At 41.9% G+C, this 23,923-nt stretch overlaps 1 protein-coding gene across 1 annotated transcript in view; it reads right to left on the bottom strand.

Moving 5' to 3' along the window:
• Dcdc1 (doublecortin domain containing 1) overlaps positions 1 to 23,923 on the bottom strand; it is a 75,531-nt gene that overhangs the window by 12,909 nt on the left and 38,699 nt on the right. Inside the window, exons 13-18 of the mRNA XM_052181387.1 lie at positions 22,262 to 22,293; positions 14,614 to 14,745; positions 13,800 to 13,901; positions 11,827 to 11,829; positions 7,656 to 7,789; positions 6,270 to 6,446 (exon numbers count right to left, since the gene is read on the bottom strand). Coding sequence (XP_052037347.1) covers positions 6,270 to 6,446; positions 7,656 to 7,789; positions 11,827 to 11,829; positions 13,800 to 13,901; positions 14,614 to 14,745; positions 22,262 to 22,293 — 580 coding nt within the window. The remainder of the gene's footprint in view (positions 1 to 6,269; positions 6,447 to 7,655; positions 7,790 to 11,826; positions 11,830 to 13,799; positions 13,902 to 14,613; positions 14,746 to 22,261; positions 22,294 to 23,923) is intronic.

The raw sequence follows: 23,923 nt of genomic DNA, 5'->3' as shown, positions 1-23,923 counted from the left end.
CTAGCCTCCATCTATGCTCTGCCTTTTACATATAGTTTTTATAGACAAGGTTTCCTCAAGCTGGGCACAGTGACATCTGGACCCACTGTGTGTACCAGTGGACACAAGGCCTTTTCTTATTCCCAAAGCTTCTACTCCAGCATTCAGAGCCATTCCTTAGCTGGGAAGAAACATGGAGAGTTTAAGATGCTGGGATACCAGACATACCACAGAGATGGGAAAAGACAAATGTCTCAGAGTAGGGAAGAAGGTCCTGGGCAAACATAAATCAGGAAAGTATGCTGGCTCTGAAGAGAGCCACTGGCCCTGGAGAGAGAGCTGCCTGGTGCTTTGATGACTGATAAACCAACTCCAGCTGGAGATGCGTGCTGCTCTAGCAACGTTCAATGAGTGTGTGGTTAAATCATCCACAACAGCCATGGTAGTGAAAGAGTCTGTGTTGCCTAAGACTCGAATGTCATCTGGGATTTCATGACACTGAAGGCAGTAGAGTGAAATACTTTGTAATGTGCCTGTTTCCAGTTCTTCCAGTAAAAGTCCAGCTGTGGAGACTCCCAGTGTCTTTGCAATGTGTTGTTGCCCCTGTGAGACATCTGAGCTATACCCTTCCTGCTGCCTCCTTCCCCACACAGTCTATTTTCCAGAGGTATTCCTTACAGCTAGATAGCCTGTGAGGACAGGTTTCTAACAGGCCACCAAGACTCCCTGCAGCCTCCTAATTTAAAAACAACATAGAGCATGGGAAAGGAAGGGAGTGGAACCAACTTTTTAAAAAACATCACAGCATATCTCTAAGAATGCTTATCTATACCAAGGTGGCATGATCTCCCCCAAACAGTTTTCCCAAAGCCCTTTCTGTTTTTCAGAGATAAGCTATGGACTTATCATTTTAGTCTGGAATAATATTACAGTCAATTTTGCCTTTCCCCAGAATGTTCAGGTTAATGAACTAATTCCTAATTCAACTGTTTTTGAAGATGGCGACCCTAAAGAGATACACAAGTTTCAATATGGATATGAGGGAGCAGCTCAACATAACAGGGCTGGTTCCTTATAAGAAGAAACAGCAGAGTTCCTTTTCCCTACACACAAAGGAAAGGCCTTGAGAGGAAACAGCTAGAAGGTGGCCCTCAGTAATCAGAGGGGAAACATGGTGGCAGGAGTGGGGGCTGCTGGTCATGCTGTATTCACGCCCAGAAATGCATCCAGGAATAGGACATCCAGTCATCTATAAAGTCTCAAGATGCACTTCCAGAGACCTACTTCCTTTAGGAAGGCTCCACTTGCTGAAGGCTCCACAGCCTTCCCAAACAGTGCCACCAGCTTGGGATCAGGTGTTCCCTGATACCAAGCCTGAGACCACAACATGACCCAAGAAGATTAATGCCCATCTCTTTCTAACAATGGCTCAAGACAGTCATATCTCTCCCTATCCCTTGATGCAAGCACCATCTATTTAACGTATCACATCAACTCTATCACAAAACACTCATGCCTTTGCATGGAGCCTCATACTGTCCCTGCTCAAGTTCTTGATGCATAGCCCTTTCTCAAGGCCTGGGGCAATGGATTCCTTTGTAGTCTTTTCCCTCATCTCAGGTGGGCAAACCCTCCCTTAATGACCCTACTGAACTACTAACTTGACCTTGATCACATCCGTTAGTCCTTCTCTGAGAAGATGACTGGTTTCTGTATCCTATAAGAACAATCTTCATTCATCATAAAATAAATACACAGAACACACAAACACACAAGAAAGAAAAATAAAACTAACCCATGTTATGACCCAATACAAAGTGGATGCTTAGAGCAGTTAAGTCCTCCAATGCTGTTTTCAATTTACCCATATATGTGTGTTTAGAATCTAATTCCACATGCTTTAGATTATGCTTATTTTACTCACTGTTATCTCAACCATATTTGTTGCTTTTATTCTCTCTTAAAGCTGATTTTAATTGAGTTATGATATTCCATCCTATGGGCTTTAACTCATTTAACCAATTTCCGATTGATAACTTTAAAAATTATTTCTATTTTTTCTATTGAAACTACTTCTGTGATTAATTTCTCTAGCAAACAAAATTTGCATAAGTTCATAAAAGATGTTCTTGGGATATGTTACGGTGTGAGTGTGAAATGTCGCCCCTCAGTCTCATGAGCTTTAACACCAACCCCTCATCCTGGTGGCAGTAGTTAGCAGAACAATTAAGAGCTGGAGCCTTGTTGGCAGGGCAATGCTTGCTGGTAGAACACTATGGGTGGGTCTTTGGAGGCCACAGACACCCCTGCATTTTTTCTCTCCTTCCTTATCTATCGGAATATGAGACACAACAGAACATGCTCCTGTTGCCATGAACTCTGTCATGGACTCCCAGCTATGACTGGAACCATGAGTTAAGACAAATCCTTTCTCCCCCAAATCTGTCTGTTATGTCATCACAGTGACATTCAGAAGTGCACTTGCTTCTATGATTCACAACCAAGTAATTGTTCTCTAAAAAGTTCAATTTTCATCAAAATGGGAGCATCAATTTCTCAGCACCCATTTAAAGCCTGGATATATTTTCATCCTCTTTATCAGCTTGAGGAGAGAGCCTAGTTAGACGACAGATTAGAGGCTACTTCTATGCGGCTGGCAAAAGAGAGATTAAGAATAAGAAAAAAAATAGACTTTATTTTAAAAAGACAGCAGAGGTAAACTGATCCTGAAATCCAGAAAAGAAAGAAAGGGTCCCGGGAAAGGGCAAAGGCAGCATGGGCCATTTCTCACATGATCAAGCTGAACACAGCTGCCATGGTGCAGCTCTTTGGCCAAGAAGAGAACTCAGAAACTGTTTCCAAAAGGTAACCCAGACGAAACAGGCAATCTTACCCTCAGGTCAAGCCTCAAGTCTTCATGAGCCTTAAATCTCGGTGTGGGAGATAGTTAACAGTGGAAAACAAGTTTTTCATACCACGTGACTCAGTGGCCTTGTGCTATTTTGAAACAGAGTGTATTGATAAAAAATGGCTACCCTGTGAGTCTGAGAGCAAGGATATTCTCAGGCTAGAGAGCCTAACAGATCATGAAAGTACAAAGACAGGCCCTCTGCCTGCACCCACCTCAGTACTGAAATCTAATCATTCAAAAGATAGGTTCATGAGCTGCATAAGCCGTTACCAAAAGAAAAGTGCAAATGACCATCAAATATACTAAAATATACTTTATATTCTTAGCTGCCAAGGAAATCAGAATGACTGCCATGAAGAAAAAAGTTAACAACAAATGTTGGCAGAGACGGGGATGGGGTAGGAACCTTTATACCTGGCTGATGGGAATATAGTGTGCAGTCACTATGAGAACCAATACAGAGGCTCTTCACAAAACTTAAAATATGTATGTCTATGCTTGTAGGTCATGGAACTAGAAAGTAGGTTAGGAGAGGGATGGAATGGAATGTCGTAGGACATAAAAGATAGAGGGCTAGAGTTGCATGTGAAAGGAAATCAAAACAGATGACTTACTTGGAAGAAAGGAGACCAGAGGGACAAGGGTAGGAGGGCAATGGTGGGGGGGGGGAAGGAAAGGGGGCCTGGTGTGGGAGAGGACAGTGGGCGGAGGACATCTGAGAACAAAGCCTGGCACACAAATGTATAAAAACTCCCTGAAGAATGTGACCCAATACATTTTATGCTAACTTAAAAAAATAAAGATAGCAACAAAGAAAACTATATAATTAAAAAAACTTGTCAAATGTAGTTAATATTGCTATAAATGTCATTAAAGTGCATATACTTGCTTTTACATAATGGACTGCTTTGTTTGATAATGTAACAATCTACGTTAAACAACTTTCCTATGAATGTAAGGAGTCTTTGCTATCCTGACATCATAATTTAATGAGGTTCTTTATCATGTGTTGTCTACTATTGATGTTTATCTGTCAATTACACAGTGCTTCAAAAGCATATAAAAGTCAACCCACTCATGTATATTAGAATGAGATGTCACAGCTTCTATAGATATGGTTTCTACATTTAGAAAAGGTATAAAGATACAGGACTGTAGATATGGAGTGCCTTTTATACTAGACAGTGTGAACCCCTGTGGAGCGAAGAGTCAGCCTCCATTTGTAATCTTTGGAAAGTTCCTTGAAAGCTTTGTTACACTGTAGGCTTCTTCCCTCCTACCATCAAGCTCTGTTCTATCACTGTATTCTTTCACTATATCATTGCAAGGCTAGGTGCTCTCTCAGGAATATCAATGGCACTGACTCAGTCTTCTGAAGAGACCATTTTGAAGAGGAACATTTTGCCACATGTCAGTGTCTCTCCTGGGAACCCAGAATTGCTAAGATCAAAACCTCAGGAGAAAACAGGTGCTGGCATGGATGTGGAGAAAGAGGAACACTCCTCCACTGCTGGTGGGGTTGCAAGATGGTACTACTACTCTGGAAGTCAGTCTGGCGGTTCCACAGAAAACTGGGAATAATACTTCCAGAGGACCCTGCTATACCACTCCTGGGCATATACCCAGAGGGTTCCCCAGCATGTAATAATGATACATGTTCCACTATGTTCACAGCAGCCCTATTTATAATAGCCAGAAGCTGGAAAGAACCCAGATGTCCCTTAACGGAGGGATGGATACAGAAAATGCGGTTTATATACACAATGGAGTAACTATTCAGCCATTAGAAACAATGAATTCATGAAATTCTTAGACAAATGGATGGAACTGGAGAACATCATCCTAAGTGAGGTAGCCCAATCACAAAAGAACACTCATGGTATGCACTCACTGATAAATGGTTATTAGCCTAGAAGCTTGGAATACCCAAGACACAATGCACATATCAAATGATGCCCAAGAAGAAGGAAGGAGTGGCCCCTGGTTCTGGAAAGGCTCAGTGCAGCATTGTCAGGGAATACCAGGATAGGGAAGTAGGAAGGGATGGATTGGGGAATAGGGGGAGGGAAGAGGGCTTATGGAACTTTCGGGGAGTGGGAAATCCAGGAAAGAGAAACTCACTTGAAATATAAATAAAGAATATATTGAATAAAAAAAGAGAAAGTAACCATTTTCCTGTTTGCCTCCAGGTGTACAAAGCATTTTCCTTTTATTGCTCACTTTGAAGGTTCTACATTTTCACCTTGGTTCTCATATGCAGCAGCAGGTTTGTCATCAACTCCTGAGATGTGCCTGCGTCCCTGGTTCTACACTCAAAAGAGAGGCTCTCTCCCTTGGAGGCTGGAGCAGTCTTAGAGCTGGGCTCAGTTGAGATGCTTCTGCTTTTCCAGAGCTTTCGTCAGCATCATGAATGACCCCAGACCTGTCTGTTACGTCCTCTTGCTTCCCCATCCCCACTTGGTTATTTTGACAACGTTAGTTTTGGGAATCTCTCTCCTCCCAAGAAAGTCTATGCAACCCCTTCACAAAATAAAACAGGTGAGGCACTATCAGCAAAACCATTGCAGCAGAAACCACTTTAAAACAGAAGAGTAAGCCCAGTGCTCTCAAGTTTCCACGTAAAGATGAAGGCAAACTTTAAAGATAAAGATGTAGACATTTAAAGATAATGTCAAACTTTAGATTTATATCCCTCGGATTATAGTTCACGAACAACTGATTGTCTCCTTCTAAGCCAATAAATACTTTGTCTTTGGGAATTGGAAATTCTATTAGTCCAGGATGTTGACTTATAAGAATATGACAGGCTTTCTCTAAAAACTACAGTTCTTTTCCCATTAAGAATGTATCTAGTGAGTAATTCACAACAGGGGGTAGAAATAATGCTTCTGTGAGCTAGATTCAAAGTAAATGAGAAAACTATTTTAAATTATCATCATAATTATTATAAATAAACTGGGTCCCACTCAGCTCCACCTGGCCTTAAATTCAATATCAGAGCTAAAGATTATCCTCAGCTTTTCTTCCTCCTGCCTCCAGCTCTCAAGTGCTGGGACTAGAAGCTTGAGATACCACACCTTCTCTTCAGTGATTTAAATTATAGTCTCGGTCTGGGAGGGGCATGCAATTGGCATTGTTCTCTGTTGGCCATCTTTAATATTTGAATTCGCACACGTGCCAGGTAGCTTTAGACTTCTCATGTTCACACGTGCAGACTCGTTTAATAATTTGATCAGCCTTGTGTGAAAAGTATGATTCCCAGCGGACAAATGAGGAAATGAGGTTCAGAAAAGTTCATTAACTTGTCTGATCTGCCAATCTAGAGATGTCAAAGCTGATGTCTGATTCCAGCCCTACTTGGCATTCACATTAGATTTACCTCTGACAAGGCACTGGCCCAGACGTAAGTGCCGTCGACACGTCTGCCTCCATTCTGGTAAGCCCACACTCGTTTCACTCGGGGAGCCTGGTACAGGCTGCGCTGCCTCTCTACTTTATGTTGAGCTTCAATCAGAGAGCGTCTGGACTGCAGTGCTTGGCCTCCAGAAAGGTGTGCCTGTTGAGGAGAATCCAGAGAAGGCTGCTTGTGCAGAACAACCTGGTATGCATAAGGAACATGAGGGAAATCAGAAATGCCATGCGATCTCAAATTTATAGTGAATCAATTCTAGTAAGCCCAGGCCTCTCTTGCCATACACTTGGGTGAATTCTCCTTGCTTCCATGAAGCACTAAAGGTGTCAACAGCTATTGGGGTAATAACACAGATAGACTCATGTTGACAAAGCACTTAACTCTTTTGCAATATTGAGAAAATTGTTTCCTGACATGTGTGCGGTGTTCCTCCTACAGGAGATGTCTTTGCACCTAACAAGTGAGCCTTTGATTTAGAAGCAGTGTTTCATTTCCATTAGCTAAGTGATGCTTAGGGGACTGTGTGTATCAAATCCTAGCTCACAAGTTTCTGAAGCGCAGCTGCCACCCTTTTGCTCTGCCAAGTCCTCCCCTGGCAGTCCCCAATGTTAGCTCCAGCATATCCTAGCTCAGTGCTTGGTTACTTGCTCCCTGACTTGGGATTTATCTTTCTTAGCTTGGCTAGGTATCAAGTCTCTAGCAATGCTAAGTTCTTCATTCCAGTCACCTTGATTTAGACACACACTTTAAAATTTGCATGTCACGAATTTAAGAAGCCCTGTTAAAATAGTAACATATAGCTTGATTTAGAAAAAAAATTCACAAAGCATAGAAGCATTACCCGTCTCTATTCCTAGTCCTGTCTCAACAGCTGACCTTTCTCTCTTCAACTTTTTTATGCCTGGCAATCTTGACTGATTAACCAATTGGCTGAAACCACTTTTTTGTCTTCTTTCTTTCGAATGTCTCCCCTGTAATCAGTTTTGTGCTCCTTGCTCTTTTTACACACTGCGTCGTACCCTTAGGAATCATGACTGATGAAGTCATAAGGTTCAACTCGACTACACCTAGTGTAATTACCTTTGCACATATCCACTGGGTCTTTTTCTCATCTTTGCTAAGGTCATAATTTCTGGTCTCCATTCAAACAAAACAGACGTTCATGTGAGCTGGCTATCTCCAGGATTCCTGCTCTCCAAATGCCAATTCAGTGCTTGGCATATGCTTATGGTGGTCATAACTGCTCAGTTGCTGAGAGCGTATTAATAGCATGATTTTAAAAAGTCAATACAATTCTTTAAACACTGCTAAAAGGGGCAAGGTCTTTAATGTCTGGGATTCCAAAGGATGTACCTCTGTCTGTCTTATCAGTTCCATGAGCTTCGTTTCCTCTTCAGTCTGCTCAGTCCAGCCTCCTTCAACCACCACTGGCTGCAGAGGGCTTTGGGTGGGAACCATTGTGGCTGGCTGACACGCTGCTACCCCGCCTCCCTGGAAAGGAGTTCCAAGAGATGTTGTTTTGAGGCTGCGCTTTCAAGTTTCAGAGGAATTGGGTTGACTTTGTATGCATTAATTTTTTACCCACTATCAGGAACACAGGCTAAAATACTAAAAATATCCAAGCTGCCTAAAGGTGGTCATATTTAACAATATTAAATCATGGGTCTTTAAATGGCCAGGACTCTACAGATGGAAGAGGAAGACAGCGTGCTGACTTCCACCTGGCCCTCGCACAGCATCTGCGATCTGCTTCAGCAGTAATTTAGTCAAATAGAATTCATGACCTTACTTAGTTCCCATCATATCTCCCAGTCTCGGAACATATGTTTTGTTCTTTGCACTAATAACAAGCCTTCCCCCACAATTAGCTTCACAGCCTGGGGATTAAGTATTTCTAAAATAATATTAACAGAAGAGATGGGAGCCCCCCTTTTTTCTATCTAATAATACCCCGTGAGCACAGTTCGCTTCTGATGCCTCTGCTGAGCCCCTTTGCTGTTTAAAAGGCTAGAGTTAAAGAAACTATTTATTGGAACACTGTATTCTGAGGAACTACAGGCATAATTTATTGTGTGTGGTGACTCAAATGTTTGTATTCCTTCAAGTAGACTATTTTGGATCCTTGTAAAATATTCTCAGAGTCACATTTTATATGACACTATTTTTTTCTTTCTGAGCTGAAGCTCCACTCAGCACTGTATCTTCTGTTCTCTGAACATCTGAAGCACACAAACCCTGTTTTTTTGTGTTGTGGATTTTATTTTTTGTTTGTTTGTTTGTTTGTTTGTATGTTTCGAACAGGGTTTTTCTGTATAACCCTGGCTATTCTGGAACTCACTCTGTAGAGAAGGCTGGCCTTGAACTCAGAAATCTTCCTGCCTCTGCCTCCCAAGTGCTGGGATTAAAGGCGTGCACCACCACCGCCCAGCTGTGTTGTGGATTTTGGGATATATATTTCAGTGAGTCTGTGCTTCAGACTTAGGAGGGAAGGCAAGTGGCAAAAAACAGAACAAAGCTGAACAAAACAAATATAACTCTATGAAAGATGAGGCAGGAGGATGGCTAGTTTGAAGCCATCCTTCTGAATGAAGGGTGAGTGAATGTAAAGCTAGCTAGAGTGATTTTAGCAAGCCTCGGTCTCAAAGTTTCAAAAATTAAATAAAAAAGTATTGAGGGCACAGCCCAATGTTGGGATGTTTGCTGCACATACTCAAGGCTAGGGGTTTGATTCCCAACATTTAAAAAACAAACCGAGAAAGGGGAAACTGGCAGGAGGTGCCGGCCTGAAATGCGACAAGAGGCTCTGGGAAGACCACACTCAGTGGACAAATGCGAGCTAGGAAATGAAGTGCAGTCTTAGCTTTGTTTCCAAGACCCTGTTGATTTGAAGATTCTTGATGATGGCTACAAACAAAACTCTAAAAATAATTCAGGATTAATGGAGTTGATAAACACAGCTAAAATTTGTGAGAAGATCCAGCCATAAAAATAAGTTCCTGCAACACAGTATTTGGTAAATTGGAGCACACCATGACCACTAACATCTCATGTGCCATCTATGAATGTGGAAAAGCATGACTAGGTCAATCAGTCAGTAAGGTACAGCAACAGTGTCTCTGGGTAAAGTGCTGTGGGCCACTGTAAACTTGCTCAACACAAATCCCTAAAAAATACAGGTTTTATCCAATTTTATTCACTCTGTGCAGACAATATTAATTTGTGAAACACATTACCCCAGCAAATATCATATTTGGAATGTATACCTTAGACATTTTAATTTTGTTCAGATAAACAGAGTTCAGCAATAACATCATTTACACAGCTGAGGGCAGAAGCTGAAAATTGGAACCAGGGAAATAGATTATTTGGCATTTAATTCTGTCACCTTGTTTCTAGAGGTCCTAAGCAAACAAATGCAGCAAACCACGTTCAGGAAAATGCACAAAAGCTTTTAGCCAGAGGAAAGGCTTTCATAATACATTATAATTCACATACATAAGAATAACAAACTGAAACCACGCAAAGGGGTTGTGTATAAAATCCTTTATTTCCCCCTTTTAGTTTCCATCTATTCTGCTTTATTTTACATGGCACTGGGGGATAGCCATGGGTTTGTTATTGGAGACATGCCTCTTCTCTGTCCCCAATATTCCGTTTCAAGTTAGCGGAGCCTGCTGACACGTTAGACACTTCTGCTATTGGAGGTTGGGCAAGACAAGCTGAGGATTCCTGCTCCAGTTTCCTCTTCCGAGCTAGCTGGAGGGCACGAGTGCTTCACGTTGCCTTCTCATCACTTCTCCTCCTTCCATCCCTTGCTGGGACACGCGCCTTTTGCAATATCTATGTCTGAGGATGGATTCTGATTAAAAGTCAAGTCAGGAAATACACTATCTTCTCAAGGACTTGGGTACCAATATTTATTATCTATTGTGGGTTAGCCACGTAATACTATTTGAAACTGGTTACAGAAACAAAAAATGGTTACAAAATAATTACTATTATTAATAGCACTGATCATGCTTATGAATGAAGTACAATCAGCTTAATTCAATGCTTTTTACATAGTACACTCTTCAGTGTAATAATGGGGAATAGTCACCTTAGCAACTGTTTTCATCTCACATTATTCCTGTTTCAGGTAACCCTGAAGGTGTATAGATAGAATTAAGCAGAAGTCCATGCTTATACTCTCGGAACTTAGATGGCAAGGGGATCATGATTTAGAGGCTATCCTCTCTGTCTTTGTATTTCTGTCTTTCTATCTCTGTGTGTACATGTTGTGTGTGACTGTGAGAAATTGGCAACAGGGGGAGAGAACCCTAATAAATACGAATTGCAGTTACCTGAGCTAAGACTTGGCTATGATTTATTCTGATACTCCAAACTAGTATAGGGCTTTCATCAGAGTAAGACATGTAATTATGTTTTAACTTATGTGTAAAAGCAGCACATACACACACACACACAGACACACAGACACACACACACACACACCATTTTTTAGGTGGAGACAAGAATTAGCATTGAATCTGAAGAGAAAATATATCTCTGCGTAACTTTGCAATGGACATTCACCAACCAAATATAGACTGCTTCAGTGTTGCTGTGGATGGTACCAAGTTACATTTAGGCATCTTTTTGCAAATTATAGCAAAGGCTAAAGACATAATATAAAACCAGGATTTAGCAAAAGCAATTCTGCTAGATGCTGTTTTCAGTATGTTGCTTTCTACTGATTTAAGTCAATAAAGAAACGAAGCTTGGAAAATTCCCTGAAGTGAATGGATTGAAATCCATCCACTTTCCCCCCTTTTCAATCATCGTACAACTAACTAGTCAGGAACAGATTACAAGGGTGTTACATTTCTCACCTAAAGGGGAGAGTCCCATGAACAAGTAATTAAAATAATATCTTGAGGGCTATGGGAGAGGGAGTTCAAGATGTAACAAACTGCTTTACACCAGGAGTAGAATGTGTCGGGGCGGGAAACCCCTTAGAAAGAACAAGTAATAATAACAAGGGAGAATCCAAGAGGGTAAGAGGAAGAAAGCCTAAAAGTAGAAGGACTTAAGCACAGACTTTTTAAAGGATATGATAAGCCTAGGGTTCTAAAAAAAAATTCAAAAGGGGGTGTCAAGCAAGGAGCCAGAAGACCTTACAGAAGGGGAGAGCATGAAGGTCTGTACCGAGAAGCAACAGCCTTATTATTAAGGATTGCCAGGGAACCGCAGAAGATCTGATATCTGGGCTATGGTAACACCGTTGTGTTTTTAGAGGATCAATTCAATTCCAGAGTCTCACCCCTGCTCACGTTACATGAGCACTGAGATGGTGGGCTGACTGTTGACCCACCATAATCTTAGCTGTTTTTGAGGATGGAATGTATAGCTGTAATCCGGGTTTATTGAAATTGCTGGCTGCCAGAGCGCCCCCTGCAGGCAGGCTCTGACTTCAATCTCATCCCATCTCCATGCTACAAGACACCCTCCTTGGACCAGTACAGTTGAGAGCTGCTATTGTGACGGCCTGAAGGAATCATAAGAGGTGAAAAGAGAAGTGGGGCCTGAGTTCCAAGAAGTGACTGCTCATTCCCCAAAAGATGTAGTTATTTCCTATTAGTAGCTCCTTCCCCTACCCCAGACCACCTCCCCCTTCATTTATTTTACTCTATATCTGTCATTTCCCAACTCTTGAGGGTTGAGAAATTTATTTGAGGTTTATCTTCCATGTCTCATATTGTTGGTCAGTAATGAAAGTCATCTTCACTGATGAGTTGGTGTGCAGTATTGTTAATAATGCCACAACTGTGAGTGAGTAAAAAGACCCACTTTTCTACGGGGGAGGGGGGAGATAAATAAAAGCCGGTAACCATCAAATAGTTGCAAGACTTGAAGCAGGTAGACCAGTTAGGTATTGTTCAACTAACCCAATCAATAGATTATGTGCTTAAATTTGAATAAAGACAATGGATGCTCTAATAGATTCTCTGATGCTAACTAGATAAAACAACAACCAGAAGCAACTTGGAAAGGAGAGGAGTTATATGACTTGTAAGTTATAGTCTTATCATAGAAGAAAACCAAAGCAGGAACTCAGTGGCTGAGAGCTGAAGCAGTGACCACAAAAAAATGCTACTTGCTGCCTTGTTTCCCCTGGTTTGCTCAGCTTGCTGTACTATAAGATTCAGGAACACCTGCCCAGAGGTGACACAGCCCAAAGTGGACCAAGCCTTCTCAAATATCAGTCACTAATCAAGGAAGTGCCCCAAGATGTACCCATAGTCCAATCTGATGGAAACAATCTTCCATTGAGGTTCCTTCTTCCCAGATGACTCTACTTTTTGTCAAGTTGGCAAACACTACACAGCACAGACTTAAGGAAGTTGGAACCCATTGGCGATCAATGGGAAAGGTAATAGGACTTTCTAAAGACTCGCTTGGGGAAGGAAGGGGGCATGATAGCAAGAGTTACTTACAGGTTCCTGTGAGACAATGCCTGGGTGGATGGTGGAGATAGACTTTGTCTCCAGAGATAGAGGAGACAAGGATGTATTGGCATTGGATTGACATGACAGCTCTAGTTCGGACTTGCCCCTGGCACACTCAACTGACAATGTCTAGTCGTATGGGGAGCAGACATTTGGAGCAGTCTTCAATGCTTTCTGTCAAAGCTGGAGTCAGTTATTGGGATGACATTGGACACAGAATGGACAAGGAACAGACATGGACTATTCTACATCCAGAGTTGCCTCTTACATTGAGAACTATGTGTGCTGTGGTTGAAGCAAGGTTCATAGACTTTAGACACAAATGGTGTTTATAATCAAAAGACAAAATTCTGAGATACTGATTACAAAGATGGAAATGCATTCCTTCTTCAACTAAAGTCCACAGGTCAGCAATTCTCTCCAAGCAATCACCCCTGTCTCAAATACTTGGACTAGCATAAAGTCAGGGACCTAAGATTCAGTGAGAATGACACAAGAGGACACACAGTGCCCACTGTTTGCTTTCACTGTGAAAAGTGTATCTTATGCTGTATTAAGAGGAGTCCTTGGCTCACTGACCTTGACCTCGAAGAATTTAGTACTGTTTTGTCCTAATTGCTGAAATGAAAAATGTCCCATAAATAAACTTTACTCCCCATCAATAAAATGTCAAAGAACAACAAAAGACTTTGTTTAAATTCGCAGGTGCTGTTTCATTTATTTCTAAGGTTTGTACTATGTCAGTTAAAGGAGTATTTCAAAAGCAAAAACAGATGACATTTAATTTTTTAGTGTATGTATATATTTCTTTTAATATAAAATTTACAGATACAAAATTAGTACTAAATGGCTATGCTATTAGGTTTTATATGTTGTTCAAACTTACATAGCATAATGTTGCCCAGCACATCCTGGGTACCTATTTTGGTTTCAAGCAGTAGAAAATACTTATTGGTAACTGTTGCTACGTTTGGGATCAAACAAGATGACCAGCATCTTCTATACTGACCTTTCAACTGTCGCATCTTGTGTTTCATGGTGTCCAAATCAGCCAAAATTTTGTCCCTCTTCAGCCAGTTTTGTTTCTTTAATTTTTTTGATTTCTGTAGAGCTTCAATAAAAAATTAATGTTTTTCATAGTGCTCTGTTATCAAAAGTAATTTATCATAGGCAGCAATAACTTACAAAGAACTTTCTCCTCTAAAAGACAGATTGAATTGGAAAGATATAATTAAAAAAGGTAAGGGACTGTTAAAAGAAACTTCATTTGAAAGATGAGAGAGCTTAGGGCATTTCTGTATGGAAAGAGGCGGTCCAGAAATGAGATCAAAACTACTTTATTGTATAGATTTACCATATGCAATAGCCATATTTCATTTCCTGCTTCCACCAACTGTTTGGCTGTGATGAAAGCCTGGCTTGGGACCATTCATTTTTTTAAACATCCACCTACTGCCTAAAGGGTGCAATTCTTAAAAATGAAAATGTGCAGACAGGTCGTCCTCAGTGTGAATTAAACTCATTTGTTATTTTCTAATGGATGCCATTATTCTCTGCCTTATACACCAAGCATCTCTTTGTCAACTGAATTAGACACTTCTCCGTGCAGAATGCTCCACTCCAGTGAGAGAAGAACAAGCAGTGGGGCAAATCACGCATACGGCTATTTTTTTGCTCACGTATTAATTGACCGATTGCCTCTCTGCATAAATATGATATTATTATGGTGACATACACACTTAATTCATTTTTCTCATGACATAAAATGTATTCTTCCCTCTCTCTACCCACTGTCTACATGGAGGCAAAACCAAGCATCTTACCATTTAGCGGCAGAAACGGCTCACCACAGGACACCCAAACAGCCACAGGCCTTCTGAGGACCTGAGCAAGCAGAGACTTCTCTATGCCCTCCACACAATCCAGTCTGCTCTCCGTTTTCATTCTTGAGTTTTCTGGGAAACAAGCGATACATTTACTCTTGTCACTTAAGAGTGAGTGAATATGGTTTATAAATTAGGGTTTTTGTAATTATTACCCAAACTGGAGCTAACACATACATTTAGTCAGAAACGTTATAGACAACCAAAGAATCGAATATCCCATCAAATATTTTAAAATGAAATAATTCTTTCTTTTATTATTTTATTCATATACATTCTAAATGTCTCCCTTCCCAGCGCCCCTCCATGAGCCCCCTATCCCATCCCCCACACACTCCTACCTTACCCCTCCAGCATCCCCCTACTTTGGGGCATCAAGCTTCCACAGGACCAAGGATATCCCCTTCAACTGAGGCCAGACAAGGCAGTCTTCTGCCACATGTGTAGCAGGAGCACAGACCAACCCATCTCTCTGCTCTTTGGTTGGTGGCTTAGCCTGAGAGTGCTGAGGGGTCCGGTTAGTTGATACTGTTGTTCTTCTGATGGAATGGCAATCTCCTTCAGCTCCCCCAGTCCTTCTCCTGACTCCCATAGGGATCCTTGACCTCAGTCCAATGGCTGTAATTATCTGCATCTGTCTCAGTCAATTTCTGGTTGAGCCTCTCAGAGGACAGCCATGCCAGGCTCCTGCTACTAGCACAGCATAACATCAACAGTAGGGTCCTGTCCAGGTGTGGTGCCTGCTCATGGGATAGATCCCAAGATGGGGTGGTCTCTGGATGTCCTTTCCTTCAGTATCTGCTCTGTTTTTGTCCCTGCCTATCCTTTAAACAGGAACAATTCTGGATCAAAATTTTTGAAACGGGCAGGTGGCCCCATCCCTCAACTGAGGGCCATGCCTATCTACTGGAGGTGGTCTTTTCAGAAATAACTTTTTAAAAAGTGACTAAAATATGTGAGGCTTAATGACATAGTTAGGCTGAGGCAAAGTTAGGTAATGTTAGCATCTGTGTTCTTTCTGAATTTCAGCAGCCATTTATTTAAAGGTCTTCTGTAGAAATTAATGACATAATGCCAACATTCACCTCCATACAGGAGCATTCCACAAATGGCCCTGCCTCGCTCACTGATATGTTTTGAAATATGTGAGGAGGAATGCCATCAAAAAGACACTTTTCTGGTAGTCATGATGAGGGGCATTACTCTGTCCTTCCAAAAAGAGGGGGACACTCTCAGCCAACCATTGAACTGAACACAGGGTCCCCAATGGAGGAGCTGGAGAAAGGATCCAAGGAGCTGAAGGGATTTGCACCGCCATAGGAGGAACAACAATATGAATTACCCAGTACCCCCAGAGCTTCCAGGGCCTAAACTATGAACCAAAGAGTACACAGGGAGGGACCCATGGCTCCAGATGCATATGCAGCAGAGGATGGCCTTGTTGGGTATCAAAGGGAAGAGAAGCCCTTGGTCCTGAGAAGGCTTGATGCCCCAGTATAAGGGAGTGCCAGGACAGGCGGGGGTGGGTGGATTGGTGAGCATGGGGAGGGAGATGGTTTAGGGGTTTTTTTGGGGGAGGGGAAAACCAGGAAAGGGGACATTTGAAATGTAAATAAAAAATATGTCTAGTAATGAAAAAAAGAAGCATGTCTGAAATGAAGATTCTTTAAAGACTAAGGTGAGGCAGGACTGTGTGCTTTGAAGATCATCCAGGCATTCAAGGTTCAAATAAGTATTTCTTAAAACTCACAGAGAAGATCAAATGCTATAATATACACAATTATGATAAACAAAAGTCATGAGTGAAAGGTACCAGCCAAGCATTCGTCTAATATATGTTCATGTTCATAAGGACCAATTAAATGTAAATTATATTAAACAAACATTCAAGTATATATGTCTATAAACATGCATATATGTATATATTTATATATTTGTGTTTTGAATGTGCCCACTGTTAAATTCTTAAAGTGGAGAGAATTAATGGTCAATACGATGTTATTAGGATGTGGGGTTATTTCATTGACTCAGTTATTGTATGGTATATGCAGGTGCTTACATATGGTTACCTGTTGAGCTACATATTGCTGCCTAGGGTTGGTTTGGGGATGGCATCTTTTTTTTTTTTTCTTTCTTTCTTTTTTTTTATTGTTATTTTTTTTATTCGATATAATTTATTTACATTTCAAATGATTTCCCCTTTTCTAGCCCCCCCCACTCCCCGAAAGTCCCGTAAGCCCCCTTCTCTTCCCCTGTCCTCCCTCCCACCCCTTCCCAGTTCCCCGTTCTGGTTTTGCCAAATACTGTTTCACTGAGTCTTTCCAGAACCAGAGACCACTCCTGCTTTCTTCTTGTATCTCATTTGATGTGTGGATTATGTTTTGGGTATTCCAGTTTTCTAGGTTAATAACCACTTATTAGTGAGTGCATACCATGATTCACCTTTTGAGTCTGGGTTACCTCACTTAGTATGATGTTCTCTAGCTCCATCCATTTGCCTAAGAATTTCATGAATTCATTGTTTCTAATGGCTGAATAGTACTCCATTGTGTAGATATACCACATTTTTTGCATCCACTCTTCTGTTGAGGGATACCTGGGTTCTTTCCAGCATCTGGCAATTATAAATAGGGCTGCTATGAACATAGTAGAGCATGTATCCTTATTACATGGTGGGGAATCCTCTGGGTATATGCCCAGGAGTGGTATAGCAGGATCTTCTGGAAGTGAGGTGCCCAGTTTTCGGAGGAACCGCCAGACTGCTTTCCAGAGTGGTTGTACCAATTTGCAACCCCACCAGCAGTGGAGGAGTGTTCCTCTTTCTCTGCACCCTCTCCAACACCTGCTGTCTCCTGAATTTTTAATTTTAGCCATTCTGACTGGTGTAAGATGAAATCTTAGGGTTGTTTTGATTTGCATTTCCCTAATGACTAATGAAGTTGAGCATTTTTTAAGATGCTTCTCCGCCATCCGAAGTTCTTCAGGTGAGAATTCTTTGTTTAACTCTGTACCCCATTTTTTAATAGGGTTGTTCGGTTTTCTGGAGTCTAACTTCTTGAGTTCTTTATATATATTGGATATTAGCCCTCTATCTGATGTAGGATTGGTGAAGATCTTTTCCCAATTTGTTGGTTGCCGATCTGTCCTCTTGATGGTGTCCTTTGCCTTACCGAAACTCTGTAACCTTATGAGGTCCCATTTGTCAATTCTTGCTCTTAGAGCATATGCTATTGGTGTTCTGTTCAGAAACTTTCTCCCTGTACCGATGTCCTCAAGGGTCTTCCCCAGTTTCTTTTCTATTAGCTTCAGAGTGTCTGGCTTTATGTGGAGGTCCTTGATCCATTTGGATTTGAGCTTAGTACAAGGAGACAAGGATGGATCAATTAGCATTCTTCTGCATGCTGACCTCCAGTTGAACCAGCACCATTTGTTGAAAAGGCTATCTTTTTTCCATTGGATGTTTTCAGCCTCTTTGTCGAGGATCAAGTGGCCATAGGTGTGTGGGTTCATTTCTGGATCTTCAATCCTGTTCCATTGATCCTCCTGCCTGTCACTGTACCAATACCATGCAGTTTTTAACACTATTGCTCTGTAGTATTGCTTGAGGTCAGGGATACTGATTCCCCCAGATTTTCTTTTGTTGCTGAGAATAGTTTTAGCTATCCTGGGTTTTTTGTTATTCCAGATGAATTTGATAATTGCTCTTTCTAACTCTGTGAAGAATTGAGTTGGGATTTTGATGGGTATTGCATTGAATCTGTATAGTGCTTTAGGCAAAATGGCCATTTTAACTATATTGATTCTACCGATCCATGAGCATGGGAGGTTTTCCCATTTTTTGAGGTCTTCTTCCATTTCCTTCTTCAGAGTCTTGAAGTTCTTGTCATACAGATCTTTCGCATGTTTGGTAAGAGTCACCCCAAGATACTTTATACTGTTTGTGGCTATTGTGAAGGGGGTCATTTCCCTAATTTCTTTCTCAGCCTGCTTATCCTTTGAGTATAGGAAGGCCACTGATTTGCTTGAGTTGATTTTATAATCTGCCACTTTGCTGAAGTTGTTTATCAGCTGTAGGAGCTCTCTAGTGGAGTTTTTTGGGTCACTTAGGTAGACTATCATGTTGTCTGCAAATAATGATAGTTTGACTTCCTCCTTTCCAATTTGTATCCCTTTGACCTCCTTATGTTGTCGAATTGCCCGAGCTAGTACCTCAAGTACAATATTGAAAAGATAAGGAGAAAGGGGGCAGCCTTGTCTGGTCCCTGATTTCAGTGGGATTGCTTCAAGTTTCTCTCCATTTAGTTTGATGCTGGCTACCGGTTTGCTGTATATTGCTTTTACTATGTTTAGGTATGGGCCTTGAATTCCTGTTCTCTCCAAGACTTTAAGCATGAAAGGATGCTGAATTTTGTCAAATGCTTTTTCAGCATCCAATGAAATGACCATGTGGTTTTGTTCTTTGAGTTTGTTTATGTAGTGGATTGTATTGATGGATTTCCGTATATTGAACCAACCCTGCATTCCCGGGATAAAGCCTACTTGATCATGGTGGATGATCGTTTTGATGTGTTCTTGGATTCGGTTGGCAAGAATTTTATTGAGTATTTTTGCATCGATGTTCATAAGGGAAATTGGTCTGAAGTTCTCTTTCTTTGTTGGATCTTTGTGTGGCTTTGGTATCAGCGTAATTGTGGCTTCGTAGAAGGAATTGGGTAGTGTTCCTTCTGTTTCTATTTTGTGGAATAGTTTGAAGAGTATTGGTGTTAACTCTTCTTTGAAGGTCTGGTAGAATTCTGCACTGAAACCATCTGGTCCTGTGCTTTTTTTGGTTGGAAGGCTTTCTATGACTCCTTCTATTTCTTTAGGCTTTATGGGACTGTTCAGATGGTCTAGTTGGTCCTGATTTAATTTTGGTATTTGGTATCTGTCAAGGAAATTGTCCATTTCCTCCAGATTCTCCAGTTGTGTTGAGTACAGGCTCTTGTAGTAGGATCTGATGATTTTTTGGATTTCCTCAGTTTCCGTTGTTATGTCTCCCTTTTCATTTCTAAGTTTGTTAATTTGGATACTTTCTCTGTGCCCTTTGGTCAGTCTGGCTAAGGGTTTATCTATCTTGTTGATTTTCTCAAAGAACCAGCTCCTGGTTTTGTTGATTTTTTGTATGGTTCTCTTTGTTTCTACTTGATTGATTTCGGCCCTGAGTTTGATGATTTCCTGCCTTCTACTCCTCTTGGGTGAAATAGCTTCTTTGTGTTCTAGGGCTTTCAGGTGTGTCATTAAGTTGGTAATGTATGCTCTCTCCATTTTCTTTTTGGAGGCACTCAGGGCTATGAGTTTTCCTCTTAGCACTGCTTTCATTGTGTCCCATAGATTTGGGTATGTTGTGTTTTCATTTTCATTGTGTTCTAAAAAGTCTTTAATTTCTTTCTTTATTTCTTCCTTGACCAAGGTATCATTGAGTTGAGTATTGTTCAATTTCCACGTGTATGTGGGTTTTCTGTTGTTTCTGTTGCTATTGAAGACCACTTTTACTCCATAGTGATCAGATAGGAGGCATGGGATTAGTTCTATCTTCTTATATTTGTTGAGGTCTGTCTTGTGACCAATTATATGGTCGATTTTGGAGAAGGTACCATGAGGTGCTGAAAAAAAGGTATATTCTTTTGTTTTAGGATAGAATGTTCTATATATATCAGTTAAATCTAATTGGTCCAAAGCTTCAATTAGTTTCATTGTGTCCTTGTTTAGTTTCTGTTTTCCTGATCGGTCCATTGAGGAAAGTGCAGTGTTGAAGTCACCCACAATTATTGTGTTAGGTGCAATGTGTGCTTTGAGTTTTAATAAAGTTTCTTTTATGAAAGAGGGTGCCCTTGCATTTGGAGCATAGATGTTCAGGATTGAGAGTTCTTCTTGTTGTATTTTTCCTTTGACCAGCAAGAAGTGTCCCTCGGAGTCTCTTTTGATGACTTTGGGTTGAAAGTCAATTTTATCTGATATTAAAATGGCTACTCCAGCTTGTTTCCTGAGACCATTTGCTTGTAAAATTGTCTTCCAGCCTTTTACTCTAAGGTAGTGTTTGTCTTTGACCCTGAGGTGTGTTTCCTGTAAGCAGCAAAATGTAGGGTCCTGTTTACGTATCCAGTCAGTTAGTCTGTGTCTTTTTATTGGGGCATTGAGTCCATTGATGTTAAGAGATATTAAGGAATAGTGATTGTTACTTCCTATCATTTTTGACGTTATTTTTTAAATTTGATTGCTTAACTTCTTTTGGGTTTGATGAAACGTTACTATCTTGCTTTTTTCAGGGTGAAGTTTCCCTCCTTGTATTGGTGTTGTCCTCCTATTATCCTTTTTAGGGCTGGGTTTGTGGATAGATATTGGGTAAACTTGGTTTTGTCGTGAAATATCTTAGTTTCTCCATCTATGGTGATTGAGAGTTTTGCTGGATATAGTAGTTTTGGTTGGCATTTGTGTTCTCTTAGAGTCTGCATGAGATCTGCCCAGGACCTTCTAGCCTTCATAGTCTCAGGTGAAAAGTCTGCTGTGATTCTGATAGGTCTTCCTTTATATGTTACTTGGCCTTTTTCTCTTACTGCCTTTAGTATTCTTTCTTTGTTTAGAACATTTGGTGTTTTGATTATTATGTGACGGGAAGTATTTCTGTTCTGGTCCAGTCTGTTTGGAGTTATGTAGGCTTCTTGTATATTCATGGGCATCTCTCTCTTTAGGTTAGGGAAGTTTTCTTCCATAATTTTATTGAAGATATTTGCTGGCCCTTTAAGTTGTAAATCTTCACTCTCATCTATGCCTATAATCCTTAGGTTTGGTCTTCTCATTGTGTCCTGGATTTCCTGGATATTTTGGGTTACAAGCTTTTTGCATTTTGCATTTTCTTTAACTGTTGAGTCCATGGTTTCTATGGAATCTTCAGCATTTGAGATTCTTTCTTCTATCTCTTGTATTCTGTTGTTGATATTTGCATCTTTGTCCCCTGATTTCTTCCCAAGGCTTTCTATCTCCAAAGTTGTCTTCTTTTGAGTTTTCTTAGTTGTTTCTACTTCTGATTTTAGATCCTGGATGGTTTTGCTTAGCTCCTTCACTTGCTTGTTTGTGCTTTCCTGTAATTCTTTAAGAGATTTTTGTGTTTTTTCTTTCATGACCTCAGCCTGTTGACCAAAGTTCTCCTGTATTTCTTTAAGAGATTTTTGTGTTTCGTCTTTCATGACCTCAGCCTGTTGACCAAAGTTCTCCTGTATTTCTTTAAGTGTTTTTTGCATTTCCTCTTTGTTGGCTTTTGTATTCTCCTGGATTTCTTTCAATGATTTTTGTGTTTCCCTTGCAAGGGCTTCTAACTTTTGATCCATTTTCTCCTGAATGTCCTTCATGTGTTCCTGTACCAGCATCATGACCAGTGATTTTAAATCCAAATCTTGTTTTACTGGTGTGATGGGGTATCCAGGACTTGCTGGTAGAGGAGAATTGGGTTCAGATGTTGCCATATTGCCTTGATTTCTGTTAGTGACGTTCCTGCGTTTGCCTTTTGCCATCTAGCTCTCACTGGTGTTACTTGGTCTTGTCAGTGCTGGACTCACCAGTGCAAGCTGCCCCTTCCCCGTTGGCCTCTGGTGCACAGCTTACACCCTGCACTGCCTGTAGACAGGGTGCTGTTGTCCAGGCTGTTCAGATCCCGAAGCAGGCACCTGAAGGCTCCCGCTGGGGCCCGCAGGATTTATTGGAGCACACCGACTTCTCCCAGCTGGCTGCCCGGAAGCCCCCACTAGCCTCTTGAGGGACCTGGAGATGTGGTGTGGCCACCCAGGCTGATCTGAAGCTGAGAGAGTTGACCTGAGGGCTTCTGCCTGAGGCCTTGCCCCAGATTGTGTCTGTGGACCAGATGGAACCCCTGTGCACCCCCAGGGAGCTCCGAAGGTGTATGCTGCTGTGACCTCTCCTGTGTTCCGCTCACTCCGCTGGGCAGCCGATTTCCCCAACCGTGCTGGCGCACACTAGGTTAGCCTTGTCGCCCAGGCCCTGAGTCCAGGCAAAAGCCTGGGAGGCCAAGGTCCGAGCAAAGTTCCCCTAGGGCTATGACTGTTATTTGGGTCCGCCAGGTGACCCGGATGGCTGGCGTGCGCGTCCGCGCTCCCTGAAAGCACTGGGAGAGTCTGTTGTGCTAATAACCTCCTGGGCGGGTTGACACACAGATGGCCCACCAAGCCGCCCAGTTCTTGGGGTCAGTCCTGTGCCTTTTGGGGCCTAGACCCCCGTTTTGTTAGCCTCAGGCTACGCTTGTTAGCCATCTCTGCCCTCCCGAGCACTCTGGGTCCTGTAGGCAAAATGGCGGCCCGTGCGCCGGCCAGGGCAAAAAAAACTCCTGGCTGGGTTGGCGCCCCGATGGCCACTCGAACAGCCCAGGGCCTGGGTGCAGGCCAATGCCCAGGCTCAGACCCCTGTGGTGTTGGGCCTAGGATTATGTTTGTGTACCTCAGTCTGTCCGATCTCTGGAGCCCAGAATCAAGATGGAGGTGAGTCTCTCCTGACTGGCGGGAAGCCGAGTTCTGAAGTGGCTTCCGTGCAGCAAAAGGCTCCGCAGAACCGCAGCTGCTTGCCGCCCGGCTGGTCAGCGAAGGTCAGTGGTCGTGGGCGCAGGGCCTAACTGGACCCTGTGTCGCCTTGGTTCCACCGCTGATGGCCCTTCAGCTGGACCAGCTACTGCTGCCGCTGCCGCCGCCGCCGCCGCCGCCGAGGGGATGGCGTCTTTTGTCTTTCTCCGTCTTAATTTTGAAGTGTTCTTATGATGAACTTGATGATTAGCCTTTCAGTTTTGCTAGTTGACCAGTGAGACCCCCACAATGCACCTGCCTTCATTTCCCAAGCTAGAGTTACAGTTGCGTGCTGCTCTGCCTAGCTGTCATACATGGGCACTGGGGATTTGAACTCAAGTTTTTATGCTTGCATAGAGCATTTTATGCATTGAGCTATTTCCCCAGCACTGAGGTAGAGTTTTTAGAAAGATCATTTTTTTAAAAATGAGATCTCTTCTTGCAATTGAGATTAAAGCCCTTATAAAGGTGACTTCACATAGCTCTTTGGCTCTCTTGCCTATCTATGTGACAACCCAGCATGCTGTCCCACTGAAAGATGCAGATCTTGATCTTACCAGTCAACCAAAGCTATAAATGCTTAATTTGAACTCCCCATTCTCTGTGAAAAACACATTTTATTTTTGGAATTGCCATGTCTGCTAGGA

The sequence above is a fragment of the Apodemus sylvaticus genome, chromosome 5 (assembly GCF_947179515.1).
Source record: "Apodemus sylvaticus chromosome 5, mApoSyl1.1, whole genome shotgun sequence".
Classification (NCBI taxonomy): Eukaryota; Metazoa; Chordata; class Mammalia; order Rodentia; family Muridae; genus Apodemus; species Apodemus sylvaticus.
The sequence above is the reverse complement of the archived record's forward strand: the minus strand, read 5'-3'. Positions and strand labels throughout refer to the sequence as shown.